Consider the following 22,277-nt stretch of genomic DNA (forward strand, 5'->3'; position numbering starts at 1 on the left):
GGATGTAATTACAAAAACACCTGATCATTTTGCCTTTAAATATTACATTAGCATACGTCATAGGCGAGTTACACATGAGCTTTATGAGGGAACAATTTGTTTATTTATCAAACATATGTTTTTTTAAAGGATTATAATGTATAAATAATACATATTGTATTCATGATAATCCCAACGCTGGGCTTTAACTCTTTTTTTTATTACGTTTTTTTTAAATATGTATTATACAGTAGTTAGCAAGAATATTATAGTATATTTATGACATCTTTCCATTTATAATTATGTATAGGAAGATACTATACAATTGCATACTGTTTACAGTCTTATTATATATTATTACAACATTTCATTCAAGTGCAGAATATCCAATTTTATATTTTGTGATTATTTTATTTGACTGTATTTTACCTATATGCATTTAACTTATTTTTTGCATTTTACTTGTGCCATTATTTCCCTTGCATTATTCCCTTGCACTACTTTAATTTAATTTCCTTTTTTTTTATATAATTGTGTTTATTTGTATGTCTTAAGTATAACATATGTTGCATTATTGGAGTTACATGGGATTTAAAATGTCTATTACCAAAACAACAGTGTAGCTATTGTGTATATGACACTAAATCCTTTGAATCTTCATTAATCTTGAGAAATAATGGATATTATTATGTAGGCGAGGTAAACAACTCCATGTCCCAGAAGACACCGCGCGGCTCCCTGTGTGTGTGTGCTCTGCATGCAGCGCTGAAGTGTTTGTAGGCGGAGAGTCAGTCGGCTCACTGTGGAGCTGTGTCGGGCAGCAGGAGGAGCCCACGCCGACAGAAAAGAGCGATTCAAAGAAAGACATGACCGTCGCTCAAATGCACAGATTGTGTCTTTGAATTGCACCGGAGGAAAAGGACAAATAATGTATGTGAACCCTTCGCTTTTAACGTGGACATAAAGGGGTGTCGACTACGGAAACAGCAACCCCCACAAAACAGCAGGAGCACCAGGCAAGAGGTGAGAGGAAAACCGTTTGGGAGATATTTGAAACTGTACCGAAAACAGTGAAACGCTCCACAATTGGCTTAAATTGAAGTTGTTTAAGGAGCAGTTTTGTTTGGCTGCAGTTACACGACAGGTTAGGGTTTTCCCCCCTTAAAGCATGCAACTGATAGCTGGTGTGGACGGGTTTTAAAAAAAAGCCCCCATAGGTGTAAATTGTATCTGAAATGGGTGAGGTTTGTGCGGCCATACAAAAGACTTGTGCTGGCTTCCCAGTCACCGGGGTGAATTCATGTCGCCTGCTCTGATGGATAATGTGTCGCCTTTCGCATCCAAACACAGCTGACCCTTGATGTGTTTTATTGCGGGAGGTGGGGAGCGCCTTAGAAAAACAGAAAGGTGGCAATGTATCGCAGCTTGTTATTTGGCAGCGGTACAAAGTAGCCAGCAACACTGTGTGTGTAGTGTGTGTGTGTGTGTGTTTTTCTTCACTGGAGAGACTGGGGAATATTTGCATCTGCTCCAGAATAGAGAAGCAGCACAAAACTGTGATGAAGAGCTGCATAAAAAAAATGCATTTAGCCGAAAAAGCATCGGAAATCAAGCTTAGATTGTAGGCTGTTCCTTCTTCCTCATCATCATCATTGCATTTTACACCATCCCTGATCCAGGACTATCATGTATAACATACCTGTGGATTAAACTAAGATTACTGCCACTTTAAAAGCAATTAAACCCCCTGTTTTAGGTGGGTTGCCTTTCACTTCCACCCATGTAAACGACCTGTAAGTGCAGGAAAAGGAAAAAGGGGGTCCTCTGGTTTGGACCCCCCCTCCCCTTTCTACAGTTCAGGACGGATGTGGACTGTTTGGGATTTAAAGCCACATAGGAAGGAAGGGGGGATCAGTGGATAGACTAGAGAAACTGGACAAACCCCTGCCAAGAATTGAGTTGCAGGCAGTGATGTGGAGGATGGAAGCAGCAGAAAACAACTTGCAGTACCCACCTTTTTATTTGTATCTGCAGGAATAGAGTCAACCCTTTCTTTGTAGGACGTGCAAACTGTTGCAGCGTATATAGGACAAGCTAATGAATGTGCAGATTTCTTTATATGAATGTTTGTTTACCACTTCACCCTTGGCTCTAATGTTGTTTTAAGCCTCGACAATGTCCTTGAGTTGGACGGTTTAATATGTGACCTAATTTAGCCTTCCATTCTGTCTCTGTTTTCCAGGGAAAGAGCCAGGCTTGAGTATGTTATTGGAGCGATTGACTTGGCGCTGGCAGTCCCCTCCATGTTAATGTAATGGAAACACGCTTTGGTCACCCTCGGTAGCATCTGAAATGCATCAGCGGAAATATATCAGCAGCTCCCATGGCTAATTGTATCAAGCGGCGGTGGCTCGAGTTTGCCAGTGGATGCACTCAAGAGCCGGGTGCCCTGCCATGCCCAGCGCCATGCTAAAGCAACACACTCATAATAACAAGGAGCACTCAGTTCAACCAGTGGGAAAGCTGTGGAAGAAGTTGGTGGAAAATCTATGGTTTGAGCCTCAGTTTTGATTTCCTTTTTTTATTTTGACCTAGATATTCTGTCATCATAGCTCGTCTGCTTTTCCTGCCATCTGCAGCAGCTTCCTTTAAGTTCTCTCCGGCTTCTTGTTAACACCAACACCGAGGACGGACACACTGCAACCGGCTCTCCGATTCTTCAGCCAGCAAAATGGATGTTCGAATTTACTGTCGACCTCTGCTGGAGTTGAAAATGTGAGGGTCAGAATGAAGGGACCCCTATGAAGAGGAGGATTAGGCGGAACAGCAGCACTAGATCAAAATGGCCCAAACCAGTTTGCTGCAGGGGAAGCGCTTTTACTGCCGGGAGTGGGTCTTCCATAAGATCCAGCATTGCCTCCAGGAGAAAACCAACAGCCTCAATGGGGTGACCAGCACTCCATGTAAACAGCCCCCGTTGACGCCCGGCGGGGGTGCGTCCAACCCCGGCACTCTGACAGCAGGATCCACAAAGTCAGGTAGCTCCTGGGGCGTGTTGCTGGTGGGGGGCCCGGGAAGCGGGAAAACCGCACTGGGCACGGAGCTGTTGTGGCCCACGTCGGCGCAGGGGACGCAGAGGGGTCTGCAGCAGCAGAGCCTGGCCTTCCACTTCTGCCGGGCGGACGACTCGGACACACTGTGCGTCGGCGGGTTCATTCGGGGTCTGGTGGCTCAGATCTGCCGCAGCGGGCTGGTGCCGGGGTACGAGGAGAAGGTGCGCGACCCAGCTGTGCAGAGCACACTGCAGCCCGGGGAGTGTGAGAGGAACCCCACGGAGGCTTTCAAGAGGTAAGGACGAACACACACACACGCTGCTATCTTCATATTTCTTGCTCCTTACTATCAGTTACTGCCACCGATAAGCACACTTTGAGACAGAGGAGCAACTAATCCATGAAGTGTTGACTGATGAAGAGTCGATCAATGCTGAGTTAATTGATAAGTATTTGTTTCCTTGAGGGAGATGTCAGTAAAAGGACCAAAAAGATGATTCCCAAATATGAGTATTATTCAGTTTGAAGTCATTATCAACTGAATATCTGTGGTTTGAAACAAAATCACAGTTATTGTCTGGTGAGTGCAAATAAAAACAACACATTGTTGCATTCCTGCCTGAAATCTCCTGCAGGATACATTTTTAGGAACTAAAGCATGCATATTAATATCTTCCCCTGACATCTACTTGTTTTTAGAGGCATATTAATCTACAATAAGGCGTTCAAATGTGTACCTACAACACCAGGTTCCAGGTGGTGTTTGAAATCTAGGAATCCGGTTTGCCTAGAAATGTAAAATGCAAAGCCAACCCCTCCCCCCTCCCTTCCCTCTCCACCTCCTGACCCCGATGCACCCCTCCCCCCCCCTTTTATTTTTTTTGACTGCTCACACTCATCGCATAGCTCCGCCTCAGCAGCCTCTCCACTTATTTGATGTCACGGTTTTGTTGGTTCCCCCCCCCCCGGTGTGGCATGCTGGGTGGGACTGTCTCTCTGCTTGGCTTCCGATCTGAGAAAGGTCAGATATTTTTAAAGTTGCAGGCAGGGGCTCAGGTGGCCGGAGACTCATGAGGAAGACGCTTTGAACTGCGACTGACTCACTCTCTGACGGAGCCGGGCCGCTGCACTGCAGAGAGATGAAGTGCACGTGTGAAACTGAAGTACAGTAGACCTGTGGACTTCCAGCACCATGCCCGGGCATGTAACATGATCAAGATGAACTGTTGTTGTAGGCACAGGCTTTGAACGTGTGTGTGTGTGTGTGTGTGTGTGTGGTTTCCTTGCACGACTCGTCTACAGTGTATAGGTCATGCAGGCTATGCGACGCAGGCTGGAATGCAGCACTGAACACACACACTCACACTTCTAGTCTGGCCATCTGGCGGTGCTTATTCCACCATTTCAACATGTCACACACGGGGGGGACGCGGGGGGAGGTCAAACGTTCAGCAAGATAAATAATTTTTAATAGCTCGACAAACCAACTTTTTTTTTTCTAAAACACACTTGTCCCCAGGAAGTAAAGCGGTCCTCTTCTCATCTGCTTGAAATCAAGTGGCCTCTACCGACTTCGGTCTGACCCTCTCAGATGAAAGGCAGGTTATCGTAGGGACAGAACCAGACCCTGAACCCAGCTGCTTCTCACTCTGTGTCACGCTTAGTGCCCGGGGCCTTTTTTTGCAGTCACATTTGCTCATCATAGCATCACTTCTGGCAAAAATCCTCCAGCCCGAAATCTGCGGACAACAAAGACACCGTGCTTATCGCCCCAGCCTGTTTTTGTTTACGAGCCAAATAAGCACTTCCGCAGATGCCTTATCGCCATCTCGGGTGTAAAAGCGTTCAAAACACCATTGTACACAAATAATGCCAACAACTTTTCTGCTGTTCTAGATGCTATCTGCTCCCAGGAAGATTCTCTGGCAGTGACATTTGGAGAATAAAAGAAAATGAGGGGCGTAAATCTTAATTATCATTCCCACTCTATGACCTTTAATTTACAGCAGGGATAAAAAATTGCATACCTCGTTTTGATGGAGCATATTCTGGCCTGTACTTTACCCAATAAAAGTTATACACTGAGTTAAGGGCCTTGTTTAACACAGATATTCAACACCCCCACCCAACTTCCTTCCAGCTGTGATTCCAAATGTTAGTTAGTGAGTGAATGCAAGAAGCCCCGTCAAATTCTTCAGGCTAGTCAAAGACAAACAAGGGTGTTTGTTGATAGTAATCACCCAGCTTGTGCTAATACATAGAAACTGGTTCAGACACGGGTTTACGTCCGCTCTGTGCAACCTGATCTTTGACTTTCCCATCTGTATGTCTCCAACCAGACCTTTTTAAAGCTGGGTTTTATATCAATAGGGGCACACTGTCTAACACATACAGATGTATACAAAATGATACCTATAGAATGGTGCAGGGATCACATATTTTTGTACCCGGAAGTAAGCTGCGCATGGGTTCCCTCGATAAAAAAGCAATGCGATTTCTCCAGAGGATCTTTTTGGAATATTGTAAAAAATATGATCTGTGGAAAACGAACCCGTTTGATAAATGCACGTTTGGTTCAGCCGGATAATCTCCACATGTCTGCCCTTCTTTTATCCTTTTCGAATCATAAATCTATCGGCAGATCCAAAATGCTCACGGTATGCTATAAACGAACTACAGACAGCAGCAGGGTTGCAGGACTTCAACGTCACGCCGCCTTAGGATCCTTTCAACTGACTTTTGCACGCTTCTATGTTTTCACAAAGCTTTTCCTTTTAGCCACACTAAATTTAACTAGAAGTCATGGCTGTTCAACAAGGGCTATCAAACTTAGCGGGAGTGTTCGACGTATTGACGTACAATGTCCTCGACAACTTCTGTAGTCCTATTCAACCTTTGTTTTTCAGACACGTAAACTCTTCAAAAATCACCAGTCTCTTAAATTTGTGTAAACTACAGACCTTATTTTGAGTTATTTTACAAAATCCTATGGAGAAATCCCATTGACTCTGAGACGAGGGAACCAGAAGTGGTAAAATGCTAACTCACTTCCGGGTTTTATGACTCGTTCCTGCACCACTCTATTAACCATGGTTTGGTGCAAGACCTTCACCCGGCATGTTTTTCTGCCCAACGCTGGGTTTTTTATCAATGATAAAACATTACCTTCCTTCCATAACACAATACACACACAAATGGGACGGTTCCCGCTTCTCAAATGGAAATATGCCTTTGGTTTTGTCCATCTCTGGTGATAGCTAAGTGAATATTGTTCGATTTTTGGACTGTTTTTTGATAAAATGGCACTTAGCATTCCCCCCTCGACCTATAAAAACAGACTACTTGCATTTTCAGTATTTGTTGATCCATTAATCAATCATACAAAGAGAATATAGTTTGAATTACCCACACAACAGTCCATAGTTGCAGCTTTAGTATTGAATGGAAAACCATCTTGTTGTATTGATTGCGTCCATATCCCGCAGCTCTACTAGCATGTGTTTCATATATTACAAACAGTAATGTGCTGAATTACCTTGGCAGACGCCTCCCAGCAAAGGTCATGAGCCAGATAAAAGACCTCAGCACAAGCTGATGTCTTGTTCCGACAATAAACCTAAAAACCTTTACTCGCGTTGTGCTGTACTATCTGAAGGGTTTGACACTTGTATTGTACCATCAAGGATTTTATTTGTGGACAGAGCCAAAGCACATTCCTCCGTTTAATTAATTGCTTTCTTGGTTTTTATCAAAGGCCGCCACCACCGTGTTTTGACTGCAGTCCTCCTGCATTTTAAACAGCCAGCCTCCTGCCATCCAACATGCCTCACTTTCTCTCTTCTGGACAAAAGAGCTGGCTTCAAAAAGGTGGATTTAACCCAGGCATGTGGGTCAAACTAAAGGCAACAGGGTTTTTTTTTTTTTGCTGATTGGACAAAGCTGCCTTTTAGTCTAGGTGTGACCTTATGTTGATCTGCTGTTGGGCTGAACATGAGTGAGGCTAGAATTGCAGCTGGACAAGTTTTTGTTTCTTTGTAAAGGGCACGGACTTCAGTGGTGATGAATGGCCTGGGCTTACATTTGTGAAAGAAATTTGAAGTGACTTGGCAGTGTTTTATTCCCATAGCGTGTCAGCGGAAGAAATTGATACTGCGGTCCAGATTTTCGACAAAACGATTGAATTTTTGGGGATTTTCTGGCTGCTACATCAAATGAGACTTTGTAAAACATTCTATTCGTTCCAAACAAATGTTGATAATTTAGATGAGTGGTATTTAATTAGAAAAAGAAGCAGGGTTAAATCTGGTCTAAAAGCCTTGAGTGAACATGAATACTGTTTGGCTTTTTAAAGGTCGTTCAGCAAATGACATTTCCAACTTACAGCAACGTTTTGAGATCTAATGATTACCTAAATGGAAAGAAAACCCTCAGAGAATGTGAGATTAGTGGCAAACGGGAAATTAAACTACGTATTTATAGTCCCCCTTTGTCTGATTTTGACCGTAGTTCAAATTAGGACACATTTCAGTTTCAATAAACCCATTTTTTATTGAGTATGCCGGGGAGCTTTGTGGCTTTTTTCTTTATGTTGACTTTGTGACTGTTGCACATTGGGCGGCCCTGCTTATTGGGTATAGGGGACGCTAAATGAAAGCGGCCCGTGCCTTTCATGTGGTGCACGGCTGTGGAAAACTCTCTGCAGATTAAGGCCACGTTTAAGGAACAAAAAAAAAAAAAAAGGCTCCCAGTGTGACGCATCGACTCCAGTGGAGCAGATGAGGAGGAACAGCAGTACTGGTGCGGCTGCAACGATGACTCAGCAATCTTAGGCCAGCCTCAGTCTCCACACCACAGGCGGATGGTGTGTGTGTGACTGTGTGTGTGTGTGTTTTGATGTGCCTACATGCTTGTGTGGGCAGACATAACTCATTCATATTATTGTTATACCACTCAAACAAATTAAAAGCTCTGTTGGCGCCTGAAATGCTTTGAAAAATCCTCCCTACGAAATGTTTGGTTACTAAAATATGGAAAAATACCCATCGTATGTTCCTGTAACCCCGAGGTTTGGCTTGAAATGTATTCTCTCTTTTAGCTTGTAGGCCAAAACCAGAAAGTACCCTATCCCATTTACAATTAGAGAAGAATCAAGTCTTTTAAGTCACTAGAATCTGTAAATGTCTGGCATTTTTATTTGCATGATTAACATATTGGAAAGAAACATCTTTTAGGTCATATTTATGTAGAGTTTATCACTTTAAAGCTCAGCTAATCTGCTTCACAAAGACTTTGTGGGTGTGGTTTGATCCCATTTGATTGACAGCAGCTCTGCAACAAAAGCAAACACTCACACAGCTGTCATTACAATTTTGATTTAAAAAATGCCATGCTCTGATTGGTGGATATAAACATGTGACATCACCTTTTTCCAAGTGAGAGTTTCTCCTGTGAAATATCCAAACAGTTCTACCTCTGGCCCTTTTATTCTTCTTTGTCTTGCATATTTTGGATCCCATTGCTTATAGTAAGAATCTGGTTGAACTCATTTGGGTTTCGGTCTTTTAATTTAAGATGTATACTATTTAACGATATCACCATGTTCTTCAAGTCCATGCCAAAACTGGGGGAAATTTTCAGTACATGCCGTAGTACCAAATAGCACCAATAGGGCTCCCCTCATTCTGGCGTTAGTCTTGTAAAATGTTAATTTGGCAATGATAAAACACGACATGATGGCCTGTTTGCCTTCCTGAGTAAAAACCAGTGTGTGAATGGTAATAAGGAAGGGTGTGTTGAAGTATATGGTATAGTTGAGATGCCTTTCTGGTATCACCACATCCCAGATCTATTAGTATTATACGCCATCTCTGCCGTTCAGCTCACACTGCTGCCTTTTCCTCCTCAGAAATCTGTTGGATTTTGGTCCGTGTACAGAAATCCTCTCTTGGCTGGCAGCGGACACCTTGCAGGTTTACTTGTCCGTGTTGAAATGCGTGAGGACTGTGTGTATTCATTCATGTGTTGAGGCTTTTGCACACAAAGACAGTTGTGTGAGGAGAGCAGAGAGCGGTTCGGAGGCAGGAGTGTGTCGGCGGGGCGACAGGGAAGGGGGGTTGAAAAGGATGAAATTTCAGAATCCTTTGACAGTATTGGATAGCGCGGCCAGGAATGCACACCTCGTCTGGGTTGGGAAGAGCTCGGGGGCTTGGAATAGTTATCCTAGGTATGTGCACTGTCCAGAAACACCGTGCAGTGTTTACACTTTAGCAAATCATTTATAGCCCGCATTAGAGGGGGTTAAGGAGTTTGACTGGTGATTGACGAGGCTGGATGTGAATGTTTTTCATTAAATATGAATCAACAACTTTAGGTCGATTTATTGACTTGAAATGGCAAAAGAGAGAGTCATCTTTTTTAAGCAAAAGTATGATGTGAAGTCATTGAAGGGTGGGGAATTGGTTGGATATCAAGATGGACAACACTCCCAAATGCAGCCCCTCTCCTTCACAACAACAATGTGGTCACTGTGTGAGCCGTCCCATGACAGGGTGTTTAGAATCAAAAAACATCATAAGACTTTGTTTCAAATGTCATCAGATAGCAACGCTAAGTTTTGGTTTCAATGATAGTAGTTAGGCTTGATTGCGATGTTCCATTTTGGGCTCATCTGTTGTTTTTGTGTACGATTTTGGCTCTCACGCGCACCTCTCTTCCCCCTGACCAAGCAGTCTCCGGGACATTGTTTCTCAGACAGCCTGGAGGCATTTGTCTGCTCAGGAACTAGCACAGAATTGATTGTGCAAATCCATTAAGCCGAGATCAGATTCCTGCATTGTCCAGCATGTTTACAGAACCGCAGAAACAAGCACTTTTTAAATACTTGCAATCGTGTGAGAATATGATGTAATGTGTTGCTGACAGCTTGGGGGGAAAACATCTACTTTTTCATTTCTGACGTAGGTGTGTCCTGATTGGCAACATGCTTCAGAGTTCAGCTTTTGGAGAATTGGTCCGGGTATATTAAAAAGAGTTGTGTAACTGGTGCCAGTACCAAAATTACGCATACATTAAACAACTTGTAAACCTTTCCCTTACACATGTAGCTGCACAAGAACCTAATTTAGGAATATAGTGCAAAGAAAATGAAAGACGTCCTGTAATGTAGAACGAGTAAACAAAGCTATTCCAGGCCAACTTCTGGACATCATGTGGAAATCTTCGTAGTACTTCATCCAGTATTTGTTGAGATGTTTAATTATGAACCACAGTGGTAGACCGACCGACCGACCGACAGACCACGAAAAATTGCCAGCAAGTGGGGCTAAAAACAGAGGAGATGAAAGTCTTCAATGAGGAATTGATCAGCATTTGAGCTCTTCGAATTCCAAACAGCAGCCGCCTGTCATAACTCAACCCTAACTCATGTAGAAAACAACTCCCTAAAATCAGAAATGTGGGCAGAGTAGCTCCACGTCTGGGGAAATGTTGATAAATTGTGCACTTGGTGAAAACATTTCTGCATACTTTGAAGCCCTGTCTCTTTAGACACGATGCGATTTAAGTTTAAATGGCTTTTTAACAAACGGCTATAATGGGCAGTGCTGTATTTTATGAAAAATAACTCTTTTTACCGCTGCAAGTTTCTCTGAGGGTTATCCGCGTAATGAAAGGCTCTCAGCACAAATTAATATAAATATGTCTGCCCCCCCCCCCCCCCCTTACATAACTGCATTTCTGCTCCCGTGTAACCACTCCGCATCAAACCCTTGACTTATAAAAAGCTTTGCAAAAACAAGCTTTTTCAATGCAATTCATAACCACTTTGCATAAAGTGTAATGAAGCCTTTTAGGTTTAGACTTTATGTCCAATCAGATAAAAGTGGAGTGCGATGATGACAGATTGAGGAGGAAACCGGAGCATATGGCTGATATAGCGGAGGTAATACAGTTAAAGCGTGCGGGCCGGGCTGTTCAGCACCGCTCCCATCAATCTTATAGTCCGCATCAGGGTGATTACTCAGAACAACATGATTGCACTTATGCATAATGTAGGAATCTTAAAGGTAGTTGTCTCTTGCATGACTCAGCTCTTGTTGAAGTTCTCCTGACTTTGCCAACACGCTGACAGGCGGAATGAAGACATTGGGTTTTGTTTTATTGAAAAGTTTCTGTAGTTTTCTGCTGATAGTGTTGGAAAGGGTTGTCAGTATCACTCTGGTGGTCCGTCTGAAGCTCCTCTCCACCAGTTGGCCTCTCTTCTATTAATAGAGCGGTGTCAAGGCCGGACATGGATTGAACATTTCAACGTCTGTTTATGTTGAGCTTGGGCTGTATCCTGGGCAGCGTTTATGTGTGTGTGATGTTTGAGTATGTGGCATGGATTTCAGGGATCTACGCCCGCTCTATAAAATGAGCTGTGTAAATTTGTAAGGCGCTGGCTCCGTGCCCGGTGCTGCCCTGTCGGCCCAGACATCTTCACTGAGCGTCACTATGCACACAAAAGGACCTGGTAGATGCAATTCACATCCAGTTCTTGGCCCGTTTTCTCTTGTTTTAGGTAGCAAATGACAACAATTGAGCCGCATGTCGAGGACTTGAGCAAAAAAGGAAAATAGTTGGAACAAATGTCCAACCCAACGGTGTGTGGCCGAATCGCTTTTAATTTTCTGGCTCAGGTATGCCGCAGGTTTTTCCTGGCAAACTAAATCAGCTTTTCCCGAGCTTATTTTCTCTCCATCTCTAGTATCCCGGGGAGTTTTCTTTGTCTGCAGCCCCTTGTCTTTTGACTCTTTGACAGCCCGAAAGTAGCTGGATTGTGGGAGAAGAATGTCTCTTTGTTTTGCCCACTTGCTGTCACCGTGGATTTGATTGTCTCAGTAGGCAACACGGCCTCAGACACAGCCATTCACCCCTGTGGATGGATATTCCTTTTGGCACGGCTCCCAGATGGCGCCGCAGGTTCTCTGTGGGCCGCAGCCATCATATGGAGTGATGGACTCTGTTTCTGAAAGGCTGAACAACATGACGACCGGGTGTGAAGGTTGGGCACACTTTGCACTGACTTCTTTCCCGCTGAGGGTTCAAACTGCCTGGGAGAAAAGTTTGGGGTTTGAGGCTGTTTTGTGGGGCAAAACTAGTTAATGGAACACTTTGCCTTGGGCTTTGTGGACTTGGGATGAGAATTATCTGAAATGTTTAACAGTAAAGCATGGAAACGTATCACAGTAGAGACATATATACATACCTGAAAATGAGCAGAATATGCCCTCAATTAGTACTTAGCATCACAGATGATGATGTCATTACTCCATTTAGGGGAATTCTGGCATGTAAAACAAGGTTTTTAACACTTCTGTGTAGTAGTCAAGGAACTGACATAGTAAAAATGGCCTCTTCTGTATGTCCCAGTACTTTGAACTGAAAGCACACAGACCGTCACCCCTGCCATTCCCGCCCCCATCCCTAAAGATAATGAGCTAAGGGTAAAAATGTAAGCCTAAAATGGCACAGGCTTAGTGACAGGCTGTTGAGCATCCAGAGGAAGTCTCATTAAAACAGTTTTTATGACAATGTCAGCTCCATTAGGGAAGAGTGCTAGGTGAAGACTCCCATCATCGGGTCGGTGACCAATCTGAACATCTTCCCCTGAAATGAAAAGCAAATCAGACGCACTGCGGCCGTCCCTCCTCTCTCGAGTCAAGTTTTCATGTTAATTAATTGATTTGCTCAGCTTCTTTTTAAGTGTTTAATTAACCTAAACCCACATTAAAATGTCTCTAATAAGACGTCTTTAGATTCTTTATCACGGCCAGTTGAGCTTTAAGTCATTTTATGAATGTTGGGTGATGACTTTTCCCCCAAAAGGACATCTTACGGCTCCCTTTAACAGTGACAGAGGTCCTGCCAGCACACACCACAGAACAGAAAATGCACTGCTTAGCTGTTTAGCGTCAGTGAGCGTCAGTATGTGAAGTGATACACAAGCACTGGAGCATGCATACATGTCTAGCTTGCAGTATTGAGATGCTAAAAGCCTAATGTAGCATTTAAACTGTTGTATATCTTTGTGTGCTCGCCTGAATATTGATGCGATGCTTGATGCAGAATGCCATACTTTATGTTTACTTTATCTCTGGACGCCACAGGGCTGGTTTTAATGGCTTTTTCATATTTAAACATCAATATTTACCGTATGATGCAGGGAGGTTTGTTTGACTTTGACAACATCATGCATGTGTATTTGTCAGGATAGTTGCTCAACACATTCCTCTTCACGTCTTTGATGAAAACTCGAGGCTAAATATTTTGCTCTCGGGCAAAAGTCGAATAAAATAAAATAAGCCCGCTGAATAATAGATGGCTGTATCTACTCTGGATATTTCTGCGAGCTCAAAGCATCCGCAGTGGGCCTGTTAATGGATGCAATGTGTGCTGGATGGAGACATATTTAAACGCTTAAATCCCGACCAATTGAGACTGAGGAATTGAGAATGGTACGGCCCAAGAAAATCACATTCTTCTTCACCATGTTGCACCTCGGATACAATCAACATTGCACAGTACAGACACTGTCGGGGGAGAGGGGGCGTTGCCTTCTGTGGGGGGGAGGGGGGGGGTTTCCAATTCATGACGGTTTTATTATTATTGTTTTTTTAAATGCGTTCTTCAGAGGAGGGAGGCTGGCGTGGTCACGGCATGGAATGAGAGAAAACAGGACAGAGTAACACGGCGAATATCGCTCTTATATATATCATTTTTTTGGAAGACCTTAATTAAGGTGGTAGGCGTGTGTTGCTTAGGCGGCTGCCTAAGCTGTAAAGTGCTGCGGGAATCCCTGGTATGTAATATAAGGCTTTTGACACTTGACATTGAAGCCAATTGAAAGTGAACTCTATGTAAAGTGTTAAGCGTCATGTAAAGAGCTGAATACACATCAGATATTTAGTCAAGACTGACGCGGTATCAGCACAGGGTCATTTGTTATCTGAATTGGAGCTGGGACTGACTGATAGATTGCAACACATTTTAACACCAAAAACTACTCATGTCGATGACCTTTATTTATATTTGTACCTCATGATACTGTTCTCAAACTTAAGCTTTCACTTGGACAAAGTAAACCCCACCAGGAACCAAAACAGTAATACCACTAGGACCAATTTACCGGATTCAACACTCTTCCTCCTGACCTCTTTGTCTCAGCCTCACTGTCTGAATCACTGAAGGTCAGCAGGTGCATGTTTATGTTTTGTAGTATTTCATGCGGCTAAAGGGTACCTTCAGCGAGAGATTGATTCCCCCAAGATGCACCACACAGCGACACAGGAAGTCCATCCTGCCTGTTCAACCCTCCCTCATCGCACCAGGCACTCTGAGTCAATATGCTGGCTCCTTTTTCATCTTTTATTGGACTTCAATTCTTATGTTTACATGTTATTTTATCTTTCATAGCACATTATAACCTCAATAATGTAACAACTGTCACGAAAACCAATTTCACCCTCGGATTTCTGTATTTCTGATTCAGAGTTTCAGTTTAACAATGTGAATTCTTGAGAAAACAGCTGTTCTATTGAGCTACATTTGTATAGACAGTGTTGTACAGCTTGTGGACAAATTAACATCTAGCGCAGCCAATTAAAAATACCAACAAACATGGCCACTGAAGCTCATTTTGACAGTAACTCTGGCAGACTAGTAGTCCCTCCCCAAGTATCTACTCAGTGCAGACAGGACTTGAATAGAGGAGACTAAAGTAATCATTCCCTGACCTACCATTCCTCCTGGAGGTTGTGGGAACATGATTCATCCCTAATGAAAATACAAACGTGTGATATTAAAGTTGACACTTAACAGTACATCCAAATGTAATAAGTGTACTTTAAGCAGGCGCTGGCGCCAAGCAGAGTGAAAATGTGATTCTAATTCTACATTAGGGATGCTAATGACGACAGTAGCCTAATGCTATCATTAGCAGGAAATACAATGGCGTCATTCACAGGAAATACAATTGGGTTACAATAGTTAACTCATTTAGACAACCTTTTCATTTGTGAGGCTCCACATATTCTTCACTACTTGTACAAGCAAGAAAATGTACCCGGCATCTGTCTAGACCAGTGCTGTCTCTCTGAAATGCTTGTTAAACAAAAGTAAAAAAGCAATCAAAAACATGATACCATTTTCTCTTCCTCCCTCCCTTCTGTCCTCAGGTGTGTCCTCTTGCCTCTGCTGAGCATTAAGCCCCCACAGCAGTCTCTCTTCCTGCTGGTGGACTCCATCGATGAGGGCTGTCAGCTAGGCGAGGGGGAGCAGAAATCCCCCCCCGGCTCCCCCAGGACCATCGCAGAGCTCCTGGCCAGTCATCACGAGTTCCTGCCTCCCTGGCTGCTGCTCATCTGCTCCGCCCGGCGACAGAACAAGGCCATCACTAAGCTCTTCACAGGTAAACAGCCGGCTGCCGTCTGTAATTGATTGGTCAATTAAGGTCATAGTTCCCTCAGCGATGGCCCAATAATTGATTTAAGGTGTCGTGACTGTTTGATGGATTAGACTATCTGCACCCTTCTTCATTCATGCTTCAGCTTAATGGCAGCTCATTGTGTGTAAATGTGATGCATTGAATTAGAAAAGCAGTTACAAACAAAGCCTGCAGTGACTCATACTGATGCAAAGAGCGTTCACAACACGCCTAAAGACGATAGGGTCACCACTGCAGACCACGCAGAAGCAGCAGCGCTTCCTTGATGTCTTCTGAATCGGTAGTGTACCAGCTGCTATTATCTCCCTGTCAGCCAGCAGCCTCCTGTGTGGTGATAAGCTGGCATTACATTAATCAAGAACCTGAGTGTGTGGGAGGAAGACTCCTCCGCAGACTCGCACTGCTGTGTGAGCCCTCGCTACCTTTCCAGAAACCCTCTGAGTGTGGGAGCTTCTCGTGCCCTCAGCTCATAAAACATTACGTAACATCCCAGCAGTGCACAGTGGTTTCTGTCGAGGCAGGAAACAGGTTCAAGGCTGTGTGAGCTTCATGTATATTTAACCTCTTTTCTGGCCCAAAGTGTCCTAATAATTAATATTCTTTAGTGTTCATTAGCAAAATATGTAGATTTGAACAGAGGTTAATTGAGCCCAGATACGATGGCCTGTTGTCAACATAGCATAATGGATATAAATATCCCAAAATATACACTACATACATCCATTCTATAGATATAGTACTTATTTTAGCCCAAATGTTACTATGGCCTATCAAAATTATTCCAAAACATCCATTTGGTCGTGTTTGATCTAGTTTTATATATATTTAAATACAGGATATGCTGTTATAAGTAACATATACAGATTTGAATACTAGGGCAGGGTTTTATCTATCTGTACTACCCACTACTTCAGTCAAAATGTCATGACCAAAATATAGATTTGAGTAGACTTTTTTTTTAACAAATTTGAGCCCAGATGTTGCTTTGGCCTGTACACTGCATATTGGCACAAACATATTCCAAAATGTGTATTGGGACCTGTTGAATCTACACACCGTTCCTATCTAAAATAGTAAGACACTTACCTCTTTATACATGAAACTCAAATGGATTGACCAACACATGGTGAGTCCAGATTACTTTACACACTACTTAAGTAGTACTTTGTGTATTGGTTTAGTATAATTTCACGATGCAGTTCAGTGTCAGCATTATCAGAGCATCTCTCATCAGAAGGATTGTCCTGGGTTCACACCGTACCTCCTCACTGTACTTTGAAAAGTGGTTTGTAAATGATCGGGTGCAGGGTTTGGGATTAAGTGAAGTCTTAAGTGTAGGTGTCGGACTGGTGGTGGTGAAGTGTAGATCTGATCAGTGTTGACAGTGGCAGTTAGAAAGCGAGTTGTGTTTTTTTTTTCAGGATACCAGAACTCTTTCTGAATCTTGTCATGCATCTAACTCGACAAACCGACTGCGATGCAAGCTGCCCACTTCTCCGTAATCGCAGAGACGTGCCCAGCAACGCGTCCCTCTCACATCAAAGCCTCCACGTAGGTGCCCATGCTAGATTAGATTCTGGATTGGTATCAGAGTGTAGTTCAAAAACATCCTTACTGCATTTCCCAAAACTTTTAAGCCCACAGACGAAACAGATGGTGGAGACGTTTAATATTTGATTTCCTTTCAGCAGCGATTTGCATTAAATTGGATTTTCTGGTTGTTGTGAGAGTGTTTTGTCTGGCCTGAAACAGATTCAAATGGCCAGGTTTCGTTTGCATTGCACATCAAGTTGACAGTGGACTCCCCCAGGGAATATATAGCTGTATATACCACAGATGTAAATGCTAACAGGAACATTTGATGTGTAACTTGCTTCAGAGTATCTCATGGAGTTCTGTGAGTTCCTATCTGCCGGTCGTCCTCTTGTGTTGCGAGCCAACGAGCCGTCCGTTGATTTTGTTTCTGATTCTGTTTGAAGGGGAATTTCATCTCGGAACGATCTGATAAACAGCAGTTACAGTCTTATACTCTTTCTTTCTTTTTATTTGGGACTGGCTCTCATCTCATTCCCCTTTTTACTGCTTCTTTGATGATGGCCAATCTTTCGTCAAGCTCTTATTCCAATTGGTTTTTAAAAAAAAGAGCGAGTCGTTTGAACAGAGGACCAGACTCACACATCCAGATGAGATGCGTCCGTTCAAAAGGAGTGAAGGTCAGGGCTTAAGTGAAGTCGCTTTGTTTGTATGTGATGGCTTCTATTATTCCAGCGTCTCATTGGATGGCATTGAGTTTGTGCGCTGAGATGCTCCTGCAGACCTTCTATACGCCTCCTCCTTTCTCCTCATCTGACGCTTTCGGCGGCGCCTTTGTTTTGTCTAGATTTCGCTTTTAGTACAACCCTGGAAATTCTTCTGCTAGACTTGGCTTCCCCCCCCCTCACACATAAACGGATGTAACACACTTACCGCGTCCTCCATTAGCCTGTATGCCTTATTATAAATACATTAGTGCGAATACTCCCGATTCCTGCAGCACTGGACCTAAAATAAACCGTCAGAATATCAAATTGAGGGCCCCTAAAAATACCCTCTGTATTGTTTGCAAGTCAGTGACCGGCCAAAAAACGTTCATGCTTTGTGGAAAGCCAACTCTTATTTTATATGAGCAGTCTATTTTGTCTGGGGTGGAGGTTGTGTGGGTTTCCCAGTATACTCTGGTCTGCGGTGATGGGAACTTTGTGGTTGTGTGAATATAGTGTGGATAGAGCTTGAGGAATGACCTTTAACCAGAGGGTCGCTTTGCAGAAAAGCTGCTGGACTGAATGCTTTAAAAAGCTCTAAAAGTATTAAGAGTTTCAGTCGTCTTTGATTTGTTGTAATTCCCTTGAGTCTGACACACACTATATGCATCAATTGGACTGTTTTTCTTCTAAAAGAGATGCCTTTCCCCCCCCTTTTCCTTGCTCAACTGTTATTCCTTGTGTCTGTCGGAGTGGAATGTGCTTTGGGAAGTTTTCAACACCTCTGAGACCGAGCAGGAAGAAGGAGGCATTCTGACTTCAGCGGCAGAATGCCTCGCTCGCATCCGCTCGGCTAAAGCCTCACAAACAAAGAGCGTTCTGTTGGTGAGGAGGAGTACAAGAATTTTTGCAGTGCATACCCCCGGCTGACTCACATTGTCTGATCATTCAGTTTTTTTAATGAAGTCTTGTTATCTTTTGAGATGGACTTTAAAATGCAGTGTTGAGACTGAAAGAACTGCAGTTGGAGCTGCTTCTTGGTGTCCCAAGTGACAGCAGAAGCAGCTTTTCCTCCACACACTCCCTCTGTGAGCCGTGCTACTGTAAGGCCATGTTAGAGGTAGCGGAGTGGAAACACTTAGGCAGCAATTTTTGGTTGGGAGCCGGGGTAGAATCTGTGCCAATTTAACAAAGCCTCCGGCAGAAGGGAGAGCAAGGGAACGGGGCGGGGGGGAGAAGAGGGCGGGGTGGAGGTGGGAGATGTCGGGGGGAGGGGTTGGGCGTCTAAATAGAAACAGCCTCTCAGACATGCATCGTTTTCAGCAGCTCATACCTTAGCCTCTCATCATATTCTCACTCATAAAGGCGATGATATCTTAAGATTAGACAGGTGTTATGTTGTGCGGACTCAAAGAGCTTCTCAAATTCAATATATTTTATTTCGCTTTTTGAGGATTCCATTTTGCATCATTTTTCAAATTCACTTATGGTATAATTACAATAATTACAGGGTGAATTGAATCCTAATCCCCCGTAGCGTTTGATTTATCCCAGTGTGGGATCTTTTCATCGTGTGATGGCATCGCTGGACTGTAATGGCTACCATCTGTCCAATATTGTTTATGGTGCACGCTTGTCAAAATCACTGTTAATCGAGTGGATAAGTGTGCATGTAGCCTCCTGTCCTGGTTGTAGCAGGGAGAAGAGCATGAAAGGGCTGGGAGTTTCAGCATTCGTTCATAAATAGTAATAATAATAAAGACATAAATTAACTTTGGTTGGTTCTGAACTCAATTGGGATATCAATATGATTTTAATAATGACTTTTAGCCTGACCATACTTACCTATTCTTTGCTGTTCAGTAAGTCAAGTTACCTTTTATATGTAAAGGGGCCAATTGTGCAGATCTGAGGTTTATATTAGTATGTTGTGTCTCTCCTGGGACCATGTGTTGCTGCACCCTATTGCCACCCTCTGTCTGAAACCAGAGCCCAGTCTGCTCTGATTGGTTAGCTGGCCGGCTCTGTTGTGATTGGCTAACCGCTTAGAGATGTCCCGCCTCCTTAGCCTATCGCGTACAATGTGTTGGAGCTAATAAGCAATCGCAGTGTCAAATCATTTTATGAAATTAGGATGCTCCAAACTCCCTGTGTGAGATACTTAAGCTCCTAAATAAAGAGTGGCCTTCAAGGAAAGTTCTGGCAGTAAGCCTCACCCCCGCTCCCAAAAAAGACATAAATTCCTCGAAAAATGATTAGATATTCTATAAACCACTTAATGACGAAATTAAGGACTTGATCGGTTAAGTATTCTTCAAATCTGCATACAAACTCTCGTAACCCTACAGAGATTTAAAAAAAAAGGCCTTTTCTAAAATCGGAGGTAATCAGCGTGAGCATATTATCGCCTCTCGAGTCTCTCCTACCGTGCGGAAGCTTGTCATGACTAATCCACAAATACAGGAAGAGGAAGATGACAATGACACGGCGCCGTTTAAAGGGAACACAAAACAAAACCCTGTGCAAGCTGTACTTAGGATTTTGAGAGAAAAGCCAACATGAGTGAGGGATGAGGAAGGACGGAGCGAAGGCATGGATTTGTCGACTGCAGTGCCAGTAGTTATAATAATATAGCATCAGATGGAGCCGTGAAAGATAATAGCTCCCCTTAAACAACCACATTCCTGCTCTACAGCGTTACAGCGACTTCAATTAGATTTGAGTTCCTCTATCGTAAAATATATGACGATTATTTTCATGCTTTTTTCAATTTCTACCATTATTTCTCTCTGCCGGTCACAGGGGGCATTTGGCAGGCGTTTCGGTGGGGTGTACCAGCGAGAAACTTGGCCACACACTAAACCACACATAAAAGCCCCCTCTTAGTTATGAATCACGGCTGTAATTAAGACGGTTATATTCCTGGTGCAGTCTGAGGAATGTCGGAGGAGCGCGTGGCCCCTTTAAGAAGACACTCATCCTGTGAGGCATTTCCTTCCTAAGATGACACATGAGTTTTTAACCCAAAAGTAATGAGCAGGGGGGGAATCTTTCATACATAAATCAGTCAATATAAATTCCAAAGCTATTGTATTATAAGTTCTTCACTTTCAGGAAGCTATGACTCTAGGGTGGGTCTGTGTTTTTGTTTCCTGTATTTGCGAGGAAGGGGCAGCCCACCCGCACACTTTTGAATCACCTCGGTGAATGGACTTTTCTTTCTGGCCAGGAGACAGAACTGATTTACCACCGATGATCACAAATGTAAAGAACAGCCGTGTTTTTTTTTAAAGTACGCACCCTCCTCTACCTCTTTGAGCAAGCCCCTTTGTCCTGAGGGTGAATCCGACACACGGTACGGTCGTTGTGCCGCAGAAAAAAAGGTCAACAAAACTCTAAACATCTCCCCTGGATGTGTTATTTCTGTGTGCTTTTTTTCTGGTCAAATGTGAGACCTCAGTGGAGGGACGGAGAGAGAACTTCTGGCCGACTGACAACACAAACACAGTCGTAAAGCAGCGAGGACGGTTTATTTCTTCTGGGCCGAGGAATGCTCCCTGAAGTGAGACCGAGATGGCTTACCGACTCCCCAGTAAAATGACATTCAGCGGCATCGATTGGACGAAGTTCAGCTTCACAAATGAAACAGAGTCATTTAAAACTAAACTATTAAACATTTTTACGAGAGAGAGTTGATGCCAAGAACAATTTTCACCAGTCAAAAGCATTCTTCAAACTTAAAAGTCTTTATTTAATCGTTTATACCGACTCCAGCAGGTTCTGCATTCATCACAAATTGCACAACATCAAACCAGAGAGCCTCCTTTTTCCAACACTTAATAAAAGCCTGTTCTGTCCTCCCTGCTCAAGAGTTTTTAGTATTGATCTCTCTGCTTGATTTTCTGGTTTAACAAGAGCAAGGACAACATATTTAATTAGCTTAACTCCCTCCTGTCTTAAAATCAGCTTACACAGACAAGCAGATTTATGTCCATATTGGTGTTCCAGTTGTCGTCTGCAAGGCTGCACGTCGAGCCTCACTTTGGATGAGCCGAAGACCATAATCCTCGCTGAATACTGTAATTTACCAGCGTGCAGTCTGACAGCCGGGCAAATTACAGGTCTACCATGTCTGTATCTGTAACACCTTGGGTGCTCCACTGCAGTAACATGACTCTGAACATGGCCGACGAACCGGCTGGCCTCTTACCTCCCGAGGTGATGCCCTTTGGTATGTGGCATGCCCCTGCCACACTTGTATAGACTTTTATATAGACTTTCTTTCAAGGCAGTGATGCAGAGTACGACTTGTCAGATTCTGCTTTAATTAAAGGGAATTCTAATTAAGTCTTAATTGAACTTTAGTCGGAATAAACGCTGATGAATTCCTGGCACATTTTTTGGGCTGGTGTTGCTGCAGGCGTAATACCGTCAAAGAAAACAGCCTCTTAAACCAGTGTGCCAAGGATGACTCTGCAAACTGACTCTACAGCAAGCAGCCACACCTTTGCTTAATCTCAAACT

General features: G+C 43.4%; 1 protein-coding gene across 2 annotated transcripts in view; it reads left to right on the top strand.

Annotated features, from left to right (window-relative positions):
* Positions 1-787: 787 nt before the first annotated feature.
* ankrd50 (ankyrin repeat domain 50) overlaps positions 788-22,277 on the top strand; it is a 33,050-nt gene continuing 11,560 nt past the window's right edge. For both annotated transcript variants that reach the window (XM_063876477.1, XM_063876478.1), the window contains exons 1-3: positions 788-1,002; positions 2,222-3,327; positions 15,245-15,477. In XM_063876477.1, the coding sequence (XP_063732547.1) occupies positions 2,822-3,327; positions 15,245-15,477 (739 nt within the window). In that variant the 5' untranslated portion in view covers positions 788-1,002; positions 2,222-2,821. The remainder of the gene's footprint in view (positions 1,003-2,221; positions 3,328-15,244; positions 15,478-22,277) is intronic.

The sequence above is a fragment of the Eleginops maclovinus genome, chromosome 23 (genome assembly GCF_036324505.1).
Source record: "Eleginops maclovinus isolate JMC-PN-2008 ecotype Puerto Natales chromosome 23, JC_Emac_rtc_rv5, whole genome shotgun sequence".
Lineage (NCBI taxonomy): Eukaryota > Metazoa > Chordata > Actinopteri > Perciformes > Eleginopidae > Eleginops > Eleginops maclovinus.